Here is a 13941-nt window from a genome sequence, read left to right as displayed (position 1 = left end):
AGAGGGAAGAGGTTTCACCTGTGCTGGTTTCTCTCGTTAGAGGGAAGAGGTTTCACCTGTGCTGGTTTCTGTCTCATTAGAGGGAAGGGGTTTCACCTGTGTTGGCCCAGGTGCTATTTAACAGTGTCTGTCCCAGTGCTCCAGTAGTCTTGAGAGGTGGGAGCGCCTTTAGTCGGCGCTCTCTATTTAGATTCTCTAGACAAACAATCCTTCATCTGATCTGGTTTAGTGGGCCCTCCCTATGTTTGTCTAGAGAATCTAAATAGGGAGGGCCCACTAAACCAGATCAGATGAAGGATGGTTTGTCTAGAGAATCTAAAATCCTTCATCTGATCTGGTTTAGTGGGCCCTCTCTATTTAGGTTCTCTAGACAAACCATCCTTCATCTGATCTGGTTTAGTGGGCCCTCTCTATTTAGATTCTCTAGACAAACCATCCTTCATCTGATCTGGTTTAGTGGGCCCTCTCTATTTAGGTTCTCTAGACAAACCATCCTTCATCTGATCTGGTTTAGTGGGCCCTCCCTATTTAGATTCTCTAGACAAACCATCCTTCATCTGATCTGGTTTAGTGGGCGCTCTCTATTTAGATTCTCTAGACAAACCATCCTTCATCTGATCTGGTTTAGTGGGCCCTCTCTATTTAGATTCTCTAGACAAACCATCCTTCATCTGATCTGGTTTAGTCGGCGCTCTCTATTTAGATTCTCTAGACAAACCATCCTTCATCTGATCTGGTTTAGTGGGTGCTGATGGTGGCTGTCTTGTAGGTTCCAGTCGTTGTTGCTAGTCAACTCGGATGTGGACACCCCCAGGACTGTCTTTCACAACCCCTCCTGTTCTGGTTTGGTTGTCGGTGTTAGTTCCCCCTTCTGTTTGAGAGACATTATTTCAGTTTTCTTGCTGGGGAATGTAACAACACACACACGATTGTCACTTTGATCTTTCTCTGGTCCATCACTGACACTGTGGATTTGTGCCCATATGTTTTTTCTCTGTCTTGCTCTCTGCCTGTCTGTCTGTCTCGCTCGTCTGTCTGTCTCTCTGTCTCTCTGTCTGTGTAGGTGACAGACCGTCTTATCTCAGAGCGTCTGAAGAAGACTCCAGATGGTTTCAGTCGTACTGATGTCCAGCTGGCTGTAGTACCTGTTCTCACTGCTATCACATCATACCACAACTACCTAGAACAGGCCAGACAGGTATACACACACACACACACACACACACACACACACACACACACACACACACACACACACAGAAATATGCAATGAAAACATTGTTTTGATTAAGGTGAAGAGCGTATTTTCATTAGAAGCATTAGTCTACTAACAAAAGCCTGCCCACCAAGTTTAAGTTGACAAACAGACATGAACACATTCACACATGAACACATGAACACCTGCCTGTTGCAGCTAACTTGGTTAAAAGGGGAAGAATGTCAGCTTTCTCCTGCTGTTAACTGCATGTCTCAACTCCCAATATTGAGGGAATAAATGTCGTTAGCAGTCGTTCATTTAGTCAACACCTCGCAAATGTTTTTCCACTTTAGACAGAGGATGTAACTGTTTTCCACTTTAGACAGAGGATGTAACTGTTTTTCCACTTTAGACAGAGGATGTAACTGTTTTTCCACTTTAGACAGAGGATGTAACTGTTTTTCCACTTTAGACAGAGGATGTAACTGTTTTTCCACTTTAGACAGAGGATGTAACTGTTTTTCCACTTTAGACAGAGGATGTAACGATTTAATTTAGTTATATTATACATTTTTAGTTGTCCAGTGTGCTAGCTAGCCAGTGTGTTTACATTTTCATGAATTATCCATGAGGAAAAAGGCTTGTGGAAAAAGCAACTCTCTTGCGGCACTCATCGTTAAAGTCATAGTTCACTAAAATGAAATGGGACTTCATTATTTTTCCACTTGTCTACTATTAGGCTACTGTAGAGGTTTAGAAGTGTAGTCCACTTGTCTACTATTAGGCTACTGTAGAGGTTTAGAAGTGTAGTCCACTTGTCTACTATTAGGCTACTGTAGAGGTTTAGAAGTGTAGTCCACTTGTCTACTATTAGGCTACTGTAGAGGTTTAGAAGTGTAGTCCACTTGTCTACTATTAGGCTACTGTAGAGGTTTAGAAGTGTAGTCCACTTGTCTACTATTAGGCTACTGTAGAGGTTTAGAAGTGTAGTCCACTTGTCTACTATTAGGCTACTGTAGAGGTTTAGAAGTGTAGTCCACTTGTCTACTATTAGGCTACTGTAGAGGTTTAGAAGTGTAGTCCACTTGTCTACTATTAGGCTACTGTAGAGGTTTAGAAGTGTAGTCCACTTGTCTACTATTAGGCTACTGTAGAGGTTTAGAAGTGTAGTCCACTTGTCTCCTATTAGGCTACTGTAGAGGTTTAGAAGTGTAGTCCACTTGTCTACTATTAGGCTACTGTAGAGGTTTAGAAGTGTAGTCCACTTGTCTACTATTAGTCTACTGTAGAGGTTTAGAAGTGTAGTCCACGTGTCTACTATTAGGCTACTGTAGAGGTTTAGAAGTGTAGTCCACTTGTCTACTATTAGGCTACTGTAGAGGTTTAGAAGTGTAGTCCACTTGTCTACTATTAGGCTACTGTAGAGGTTTAGAAGTGTAGTCCACTTGTCTCCTATTAGGCTACTGTAGAGGTTTAGAAGTGTAGTCCACTTGTCTACTATTAGGCTACTGTAGAGGTTTAGAAGTGTAGTCCACTTGTCTACTATTAGGCTACTGTAGAGGTTTAGAAGTGTAGTCCACTTGTCTACTATTAGGCTACTGTAGAGGTTTAGAAGTGTAGTCCACGTGTCTACTATTAGGCTACTGTAGAGGTTTAGAAGTGTAGTCCACTTGTCTACTATTAGGCTACTGTAGAGGTTTAGAAGTGTAGTCCACTTGTCTACTATTAGGCTACTGTAGAGGTTTAGAAGTGTAGTCCACTTGTCTACTATTAGGCTACTGTAGAGGTTTAGAAGTGTAGTCCACTTGTCTACTATTAGGCTACTGTAGAGGTTTAGAAGTGTAGTCCACTTGTCTACTATTAGGCTACTGTAGAGGTTTAGAAGTGTAGTCCACGTGTCTACTATTAGGCTACTGTAGAGGTTTAGAAGTGTAGTCCACTTGTCTACTATTAGGCTACTGTAGAGGTTTAGAAGTGTAGTCCACTTGTCTACTATTAGGCTACTGTAGAGGTTTAGAAGTGTAGTCCACTTGTCTACTATTAGGCTACTGTAGAGGTTTAGAAGTGTAGTCCACTTGTCTACTATTAGGCTACTGTAGAGGTTTAGAAGTGTAGTCCACTTGTCTACTATTAGGCTACTGTAGAGGTTTAGAAGTGTAGTCCACTTGTCTACTATTAGGCTACTGTAGAGGTTTAGAAGTGTAGTCCACTTGTCTACTATTAGGCTACTGTAGAGGTTTAGAAGTGTAGTCCACTTGTCTACTATTAGGCTACTGTAGAGGTTTAGAAGTGTAGTCCACTTGTCTACTATTAGGCTACTGTAGAGGTTTAGAAGTGTAGTCCACTTGTCTACTATTAGGCTACTGTAGAGGTTTAGAAGTGTAGTCCACTTGTCTACTATTAGGCTACTGTAGAGGTTTAGAAGTGTAGTCCACTTGTCTACTATTAGGCTACTGTAGAGGTTTAGAAGTGTAGTCCACGTGTCTACTATTAGGCTACTGTAGAGGTTTAGAAGTGTAGTCCACTTGTCTACTATTAGGCTACTGTAGAGGTTTAGAAGTGTAGTCCACTTGTCTACTATTAGGCTACTGTAGAGGTTTAGAAGTGTAGTCCACTTGTCTACTATTAGGCTACTGTAGAGGTTTAGAAGTGTAGTCCACTTGTCTACTATTAGGCTACTGTAGAGGTTTAGAAGTGTAGTCCACTTGTCTACTATTAGGCTACTGTAGAGGTTTAGAAGTGTAGTCCACTTGTCTACTATTAGGCTACTGTAGAGGTTTAGAAGTGTAGTCCACTTGTCTACTATTAGGCTACTGTAGAGGTTTAGAAGTGTAGTCCACTTGTATACTATTAGGCTACTGTAGAGGTTTAGAAGTGTAGTCCACTTGTCTACTATTAGGCTACTGTAGAGGTTCAGAAGTGTAGTCCACTTGTCTCCTATTAGGCTACTGTAGAGGTTTAGAAGTGTAGTCCACTTGTCTATTATTAGGCTACTGTAGAGGTTTAGAAGTGTAGTCCACGTGTCTACTATTAGGCTACTGTAGAGGTTTAGAAGTGTAGTCCACTTGTCTACTATTAGGCTACTGTAGAGGTTTAGAAGTGTAGTCCACTTGTCTCCTATTAGGCTACTGTAGAGGTTTAGAAGTGTAGTCCACTTGTCTACTATTAGGCTACTGTAGAGGTTTAGAAGTGTAGTCCACTTGTCTCCTATTAGGCTACTGTAGAGGTTTAGAAGTGTAGTGATCCTCCACACGTCTCTTATCTCAGCAGGATGGAGACGTGAGCACAGCCTGTTCATCACGTTTCTGTGATGGACACATTTTCTTGGTCTATTCAATGTAGCTGTTTTTTAGGCTGGTAAAAACTCTTGATTGGCTGCTGAATTTAAATCACTGGAAACTATGGCTGGTAAATGCCATGACCCCATGTTTGAGTGAAAGACAATTCCGTTAATGGATTCTGTGAGTGTAGGCCTAAATAGAAAATAAAACATTTGGGCAAGTGACCATAATCCTCGAGCAGGTAAAAACGACTCGTGCATTTTTGAGAGCTTCATCTCGATATCTGCTCATAAATAACATCATCGTTGTTCTCTTCTCTCTTGCCATCCCTTCATCTCAATATCTGCTCATAAATAACATTGTTGTTCTCTTCTCTCTTGCCATCCCTTCATCTCTCAGAGGGAGTTGGTTCAGTGTCTGGAGGCAGGGCTGATATACCGCTGTGCTAAGCAGTGTGTGGTTGCCCTGACAATGTGCACCGTGGAGATGCCTGACATCATGGTTAAACTCCTCCCCGCCCTCATCGTCAAGCTGACGCACATCTCGGCAACCGTCGCCATGGCGTCGCCCATGCTGGAATTCCTGTCCAGTGAGAACACACCCTAGTTTACACACCCTGATAGATGGAAGCCAATCAGAGAACAGGATCTGTATATACAGGAAGTTAGATCAGCCAATGATTGTGTGAAGGATTCTTTGTATTTCACTTCCTAGTTCATGTTAGATAATGTTTACATATGGGAAACACCCCTAATATACATCACACAGTCATGTTATAAACTTTAGTGTGTTTACAGGGAAGATAACTTGTTCAGTTGTAGAATCAGTGACCCTATTACATCCTTACCTGTTGATGATGGTGCCACATGGCAAGGTTAGATAATGTCATGCTAACTGTCTGTGTGTGTGTTGTAGCTCTGGTGCGGCTGCCACATCTCTATGCTTACTTTGTAGCAGAGCAGTACGTCAGTGTGTTCGCCATCTCCCTGCCCTACACCAACCCCTCCAAGTGAGTACACGCGCACACGCACGTGTAACACATACGTACGTACGCACGCACGCTCACACACACACGCTCTCTCACTCTGTTTCTCTCTCAACCTCCCTCCTCTCTCTCCCTCCCTTTTTTCTCTCTCTACCCTTCTCTAACTCCCTCCCAGTACATTGTGTCTCTCCAGGTTTAACCAGTACATTGTGTCTCTCTCTCCAGGTTTAACCAGTACATTGTGTGTCTCTCTCTCCAGGTTTAACCAGTACATTGTGTCTCTCTCTCCAGGTTTAACCAGTACATTGTGTCTCTCTCTCCAGGTTTAACCAGTACATTGTGTCTCTCTCTCCAGGTTTAACCAGTACATTGTGTCTCTCTCTCCAGGTTTAACCAGTACATTGTGTCTCTCTCTCTCTCCAGGTTTAACCAGTACATTGTGTCTCTCTCTCTCCAGGTTTAACCAGTACATTGTGTCTCTCTCTCCAGGTTTAACCAGTACATTGTGTGTCTCTCTCTCCAGGTTTAACCAGTACATTGTGTGTCTCTCTCTCCAGGTTTAACCAGTACATTGTGTCTCTCTCTCTCCAGGTTTAACCAGTACATTGTGTCTCTCTCTCTCCAGGTTTAACCAGTACATTGTGTCTCTCTCTCTCCAGGTTTAACCAGTACATTGTGTCTCTCTCTCTCCAGGTTTAACCAGTACATTGTGTCTCTCTCTCTCCAGGTTTAACCAGTACATTGTGTCTCTCTCTCTCCAGGTTTAACCAGTACATTGTGTCTCTCTCTCTCCAGGTTTAACCAGTACATTGTGTGTCTCTCTCTCCAGGTTTAACCAGTACATTGTGTGTCTCTCTCTCCAGGTTTAACCAGTACATTGTGTGTCTCTCTCTCCAGGTTTAACAAGTACATTGTGTGTCTCTCTCTCCAGGTTTAACCAGTACATTGTGTCTCTCTCTCTCCAGGTTTAACCAGTACATTGTGTCTCTCTCTCTCCAGGTTTAACCAGTACATTGTGTCTCTCTCTCCAGGTTTAATCAGTACATTGTGTCTCTCTCTCCAGGTTTAACCAGTACATTGTGTCTCTCCACGTTTAACCAGTACATTGTGTCTCTCTCTCCAGGTTTAACCAGTACATTGTGTGTCTCTCTCTCCAGGTTTAACCAGTACATTGTGTCTCTCTCTCTCCAGGTTTAACCAGTACATTGTGTCTCTCTCTCCAGGTTTAACCAGTACATTGTGTCTCTCTCTCTCCAGGTTTAACCAGTACATTGTGTCTCTCTCTCCAGGTTTAACCAGTACATTGTGTGTCTCTCTCTCCAGGTTTAACCAGTACATTGTGTCTCTCTCTCTCCAGGTTTAACCAGTACATTGTGTCTCTCTCTCTCCAGGTTTAACCACTACATTGTGTCTCTCTCTCTCCAGGTTTAACCACTACATTGTGTCTCTCTCTCTCCAGGTTTAACCAGTACATTGTGTCTCTCTCTCTCCAGGTTTAACCAGTACATTGTGTGTCTCTCTCTCCAGGTTTAACCAGTACATTGTGTGTCTCTCTCTCCAGGTTTAACCAGTACATTGTGTGTCTCTCTCTCCAGGTTTAACCAGTACATTGTGTGTCTCTCTCTCCAGGTTTAACCAGTACATTGTGTGTCTCTCTCTCCAGGTTTAACCAGTACATTGTGTGTCTCTCTCTCCAGGTTTAACCAGTACATTGTGTGTCTCTCTCCAGGTTTAACCAGTACATTGTGTGTCTCTCTCCAGGTTTAACCAGTACATTGTGTCGTTGGCTCACCATGTCATCTCCATGTGGTTTATCCGCTGCAGACTCACCTTCAGAAAGGATTTTGTGCAGTACATCACCAAGGTAGGTGTGTGTTCTCTGTGTTTACACGTGTGTAATAGTCTACCTGTTTCCTGAGTCATTTTCCTTGTAACCACTCTCTCCTCCTTTCTACTCTCTCTCCTCGCCCTCTCTCCTCGCCCTCTCGCCTCGCCCTCTCCTCTCCTCTCTCTATCCAGGGTCTGCGCTCTAATGCTCTGATGCCGTTTGATGACACCCAGGACACTCAGAGCAGCTTCCGTGCTCGCAGCACCAGCCTCAATGAGAGGCCCAAGAGGTACACACACACACACACACACACACACACACGGCCGGGTCACATGACTGCTCATTGAAGATCTTGTGACCGCATGCCCGTACAGGAGGTTGGTGTTGTCAAGGTAACACAGGACTCAGCATGACTGTCGTTGTTGTGGTGTGATGGTTGTTTTGCTTTCCCACAGGTTGCTATGGTGGTCATTTCTGTTTTGGTCATTTGTTTTTTGTTGGTAAATATTTTCTGTTGGTTGTTGTCTCAACTCACGCACATTATTACCACAAGATACACAAAGAGATGGAGAGAGAGGAGTGTGGGTCTTCCCTTTTCTCTCTCTCTCTCTCTCTCTCTCCCTCTCTCTCTCTCTCTGTCTCTCTCTCTCTGTCTCTGTCTCTGTCTCTCTGTCTCTCTCTCTCTCTCTCTTATTTATATATATATATATCAGGGCAGCTGTTTGACTGCAACCTATTAAAGAGATGCTCAGAGAAATAATCCCCATTAAAATCACATTATAAAATCTTATAATAACAGCTAATAATTAAATCAGTCACAAAAGTGACTTCCTGAACCCCGTCCCACCTAAATCCTACCCCCTAGCCATAACCAGGCCACCCTAATGGTCCCTTGGAGTGTTAATCAAAATCCCCAGCTTGGAATTCTGTCATACTGACATCGTCTACAATCGCTCTTTTTTAATTCTGTGAGCAAGTCGACTTCTCCACCAATGTTGACCATGGACTTGGGGCCCAACCCCCCCCCCCCCTCTCCCTTTTCCTCCATTCTGAGGAGATTTAACTTTAACAGAAAATCTCCTCTACTCCCAATCGCTTCCCTTGCTTTTTCTGTGGTGACTGGGGAGAAGAGTAGATTCTCTCTCCTTCTTTCTCCTCTCCTGCTTTCTCTCTCCTCTTTTGTTGGCGCCCAAAATGTCACTTCCTGATTTCTTTATGCCCTCCATGGCAACGCCCATGCTCCCATAGTAACGCGCCATAGTAACACACACACTCCCATGTTAACTCTCAATAGCAACACATAATAACAACATTCTATTAATAGCCTGTACTGACCCCATCCTACTGTACCAGACCCCCTAACCATGTACTGACCCCCACCCCTCCGACCCAGACCCCTAACCCTGTCCTGACCCCCACCCTCCCAGACCCCCTAACCTTGTACTGACCCCCACCCTCCCAGACCCCCTAACCCTGTACTGACCCCCACCCTACCCAGACCCCTAACCCTGTACTGACCCCCCACCCTCCCAGACCCCTAACCCTGTACTGACCCCCACCCTCCCAGACCCCTAACCCTGTACTGACCCCCCACCCTCCCAGACCCCTAACCCTGTACTGACCCCCACCCTCCCAGACCCCTAACCATGTACCGACCCAGACCCCTAACCCTGTACTGACCCCCACCCTCCCAGACCCCCTAACCCTGTACTGACCCCCCACCCTCCCAGACCCCTAACCATGTACCGACCCAGACCCCTAACCCTGTACTGACCCCCCACCCTCCCAGACCCCTAACCCTGTACTGACCCCCACCCTCCCAGACCCCTAACCCTGTACTGACCCCCCACCCTCCCAGACCCCCTAACCCTGTACTGACCCCCACCCTCCCAGACCCCCTAACCCTGTCCTGCTCCTGTGTATACTTACTCTATCTACTGTACCTCTGTAGGAGTTGGAGAGATGCATGTAAGGTCTAAAAACAGATCTAAGATAGCTGTATAATAATAACCTGATCCTTTTACCAGGGTCCCTCTTCAGCTTGTAGCTACTTCCATAAAGTAACGTTTAAAAAACACAGCAGGTAGGGCATCATTAGAGTATTCTCACATTAAAGATGGGTTCTCCTGTAACTTCTCTCTAGTGGTTACAGAATCCAACTACGTCTTAGACTCAGATGGACAATGTGTCCTAGTATATAAGACCTCCGTTTGTAGTTAGACACTAGATGATGTTTTCATGCTCTACTCCGACACCCACTTCATCCTACACATTCCTTTCAGTTGGTTCTATCATTTGTTGTTGATTTGGTTTTTAACCTCTTCCTTCCACCTTGTTGTGTTCACTGTTGGTTTATATTAACCCTCAGACCGTGGTGATCTCTTCAGTTGTGTTGATTTTAACCCCTCCTGCTCTGAGTCCATCCTCTATGACACATCTCTGTGTCCCAAATGGCACCCTATTCCCTTTATAGTGCACTACCTTTGACCAATAGGGTAGTGCACTGTAGAGGGAATAGGTTGTCATTTTGGGACGCATCCTCAGTCATGGCAACGTCGGCTTCTCCTCTTGCTGCTCAATGTGATGATGTCTCATTTTCCTTTCAGGAATACTTTGTTTTTGTGTTGGTTGTGAAAAAGCGGTTTATTATCCTATTGCTTTTTATAGTTGTTCCTTTCTGATTTTTCTGTTCATAGTGTTCACTGCTGTTAATTTTCTCAACTTGTTTTTGTTTACTCTTTGGTTGATTTGACCCCCATCCCCTCCTCTGACTGGGTGCTGCGTTGTGGGTGTGGTTTCGGGGTGGGGTCGGTGACACCCTGGATCCCTCCATTGCTATTGGCACACTCTCTTCTGCTCATCCCCTGACCCTTTGACCTTCGTGTCCCACCCCCTTGCCCCTCGCACATGTGACGTGTCTCCGTTGGTCACCTGGTGGTCGTTCGGGCCGTTTCTGACGTGACGGGCGACATATCCTGATTTCCGTTTCCTGTTGGCCGTTACCTCTCTCCCCCCGCCCTCTCCTCCCTCGCCCACCCCTACTCTGTCCCTCTTGCCAACACACAATCCCACCCACCCCCTTTCCCACACACGCCAACCTGCCCCCCAACCCCCCACACCTTCCACCCTCCACTCCTGCCACATTGCCATGGTCCCAGTCTACGGGCAGCCAAAATGGCGAAGGCCCACCTCCAGCAGCAGCAGGCGTCAATGGCAGCGGGCGTAGCGGCGAGTACCGGCTCTCCCGTTAAAGAGCTGAGAGATCTGTCGGCCATGGACGCCTTCCGCTCCCGAAGCATCAGCGTCTCCGAGCACGCGGTGCGCAGGTAGAGAGCACTCTGGGTAACCAGGAAATAAAACCCAGAAAATAACATTTCTTGCTTCCGTTGGGGGTGGGGCTTGGTGGGGGGCGGGAGCCGTCGTCATAAGGACCGGTGGGCGGTTGCCAGGGAAACCTGGGTTGGGTGGTGGTGGCATGCTGGAGGAGGATGTGTTTTTGGGCTGCAATTGTAATCTTAAAAAAAAATGTTTTACTACATTTGACTGATTTTGTTGCATGCGGTTTGTGCTTTGGAAAACATCTAGACTTCTGTCAATGTTTTTCTGTTAACCCCGTTTTGGCTTCTCTTATTTCTCTGATGCTTTAGTTTGTTATGAATAGTTATTTTTGGTTGTGGTGTTTGCTGGGTTCTGCTGTGCTGACTGGATTTAATTTACCCGACTGACTGAATGGCTGGAGGAAAACATGGCCCTAGGCTCCAAGCAGTGTACTGAGACGACAAGACTGACAGCCACCGCTACCAATGATTGGCTTTTCCTCTTCCCTGTGGGAGGGGACTATTGCGTTATGGGCCAATGAGAAGCCAGGCTTACACACAACACAACACACATGCTTTGAATGCTGCCTGTGTAGTTTTCTGTTGCGTTCCATTTGTTTGGCCCACAGACGCTCGAACAGTGTTCAGCTACCTCTGCTGATTTACAACCATCTGTCTGTTTGTGGGATGTTGGGATTCGTTGATTATCTGAGTTACAAAATCACGCTAACTTTCCCAAAATTCCTGGATTTCCCGATCATTCCTTCCAGATTCAAGGAATATTCCAATTTGTATTTCTGGGAATTTTGGGGAAAGTTACCAGAATTATGCTACCCCTATTGATGACTGAGAGTGACTGGCTGAGAGTGACTGACTGAGTTGGGGGTTTTGTGGTGTCTGTCTCCAACTGACTCAATGACTCCTGCCATGCACCAATCACTACACACACTTACCTACCAGCTTGACTGACTGACTGTGTGAGAGTGACTGGCTGTGTGAGAGTGACTGGCTGTGTGACTAGTGAATGAGACATTGCAGTTGGTGGTGGTTAGATAATGTTTAGCATTTCTCTCTCTTCATCTGTGTATCTCAAACCCATAGGAGTCCATAGGTTGTGATTGAGCGGTCTGTCAGATAGGGAATTAGCTCAGCTGACACTCAACTAGTCAGCTCTCAAACACTAGCCAGTCTGTTTGTGCTATCATGGTAACTCATCGCCATGCCAAACAATTTGTCTTGACAATGACCTCTATGGAGTTGGCAAGAGCACAAACAGATCTGGGACCAGGCTACTAAAGTACTAGTTCTAATCTAAATTGTCCCAATGAGAGGGAAGAACAGATCTGGGACCAGGCTACAAAAGTACTAGTTCTAATCTAAATTGTCCCAATGAGAGGGAAGAACAGATCTGGGACCAGGCTACAAAAGTATCAGGAGACGGAGGAAGAAGTACGTAGTTTTCAAGGCCCTGTTACAATCTGTATAACTGTCAGTCCCCCTCCTGACCAGCAGGGTGCAGGAGACTATCACTAGATAGCCTGAGGAGCTTCCCCTTCCCACTGATCCAAGACCAGTTTTGTGTTTCCCCTCTAATGGTTAGGGATAGGATTGGGGCCAGTTGAGCTGATCCTAGATCTGTGCCTATAAGAAAGTACAGTATTTGGGATTCCTCAAACAGAAGGTCTAACAGACTCGCCTCAGTGTGCAACTATGGCAATGTCTCACATGGCACACTGTTCCCTTCATAGTGCACTACCTTTGACCAGAGCCCTATGGGGTTGCCTATGGGTCCTGGTCAAAAGTAGTGCACTACATAGGGAATGGGTTGCCATTTGGAACGCGACAACAGACTTAGTGCCTCAGCCGACTCCTACTAGCTACAGGTGTTCTGCCTACCTACCACTGGTGGTCAGCTTTCTTACACACACACACACACACACACACCTGCTAGCATCAGAGAGTCAACTCTTTTTAACTTTGCTTTAACTGCAATTCAAGTAATCTTTCATTTCATTTGAAATCTCCCTCTCGTTTAGTCCGTACCTCTCCAAAGCAACAGGCAGACAGCTTGTTGTTGTTGAAAATATTCAAAGCAACGTGCTTTTAGCTAATAAAGGTAAAGGCCTAAATGCTTTTGGCTCCAGGTATCATGCCAGGTTCTGTCCTTCAATGGAACACCTGTTTTAGTTTCACTTCAATACAACATAACATTTCTTCTTTATTTGTTTGAACACAGAGAGAGAGAGAGAGAGAGAGGGGGGGAGGAGAGAGATGTGGAAAAACACTATCGGACACAGCCACTGCTGCAATGCAGAACTATGTTGAAAGAGCTGTTGATGTGATGGCTGGCTGGATAAACGGATGATAGATTAACACTACGGCCGTGTCTCATTCCAAAAGGCTCGCTGCCTCTCTCTCCCTGCCTCAATAGGCAGTGTCCTTATGGATTGAGGCACAGCCCAGTAATAACAGATAAGAGACTGACACAGAACCCTACTGAATGGTGGATACCTTCCCCTCAGACTGTATGGATTTATGCTTCAAGGGTTTTAGGGTACTGGAAATCACCACGTCCCAAATGGAACCCTATTTCTCATCCCTGGTCAAAAGCGGAGCCCTATTTAGGGACTAGGTCTCCAGACTTGATCTTAACACTAAACCATGTACTTAATGTTCAATATGACCAGGTTAAGGTGATAATTGCGCCGTCATGTGCTCCCAAACGAGTAGCATAAGGACGGTACCGATCTGGTGACATAAGAGAAAGATATTCTTGATCGTTTTGTAGTCATGGCGGTCTGAATGGGTGTCCACCAGAGCAGCTGGGTCAGTGCCACCAGGTCAAGGGTCAATTAAGGGTTGAACACTTTGCAGCACAACCCACTGTGCTGCTGGGTTGTGCTGGTCACAAGCTGGGACTTGGTCTGAGTTAGCGTTAGCAATAGCAATAGCATTAGCAGTAGCGATAGTGTTGGCAGTAGTGATAGTGTTAGCGATTGGTGTTAGCAATAGCGATAGCATCAGCCATAACCTCTTGGGAGAGCGAGCTGCAGTGTCTATATGCTTTTGTCCAGCGGTGTTCAATGGGCCTTGGTCTAAAGTAGTGCTCTATATAGGGAATAGGATGCCATTTGGCACACAGACAAGACGTTTTTTTTATATTCTGTTACACAAGACGGACAGAACTGACGCAGGTAGAGGGAAAATAACTTCTAGAGGCATGAGCCACTTAGAGGAACAAGAAAGAGGGAATGTTCCTCGTCCTCTCTCGTCGTCTTCTCTCGTCTCCTGCGTCACTCACACTTGTTCCTTCCTGTAAAGGGCTTAGGATG

General features: G+C 45.4%; 1 protein-coding gene across 1 annotated transcript in view; it reads left to right on the top strand.

The window, feature by feature from the left end:
• The window catches only part of LOC106564303 (tuberin), a 63085-nt gene that overhangs the window by 21508 nt on the left and 27636 nt on the right, over positions 1-13941 (top strand). Inside the window, 6 exon segments of the mRNA XM_045709454.1 lie at positions 1064-1198; positions 4879-5068; positions 5395-5488; positions 7226-7328; positions 7484-7581; positions 10451-10618. Coding sequence (XP_045565410.1) covers positions 1064-1198; positions 4879-5068; positions 5395-5488; positions 7226-7328; positions 7484-7581; positions 10451-10618 — 788 coding nt within the window.

Source organism: Salmo salar, chromosome ssa02, assembly GCF_905237065.1.
Source record: "Salmo salar chromosome ssa02, Ssal_v3.1, whole genome shotgun sequence".
Taxonomy (NCBI): Eukaryota; Metazoa; Chordata; class Actinopteri; order Salmoniformes; family Salmonidae; genus Salmo; species Salmo salar.
The sequence above is the reverse complement of the archived record's forward strand: the minus strand, read 5'-3'. Positions and strand labels throughout refer to the sequence as shown.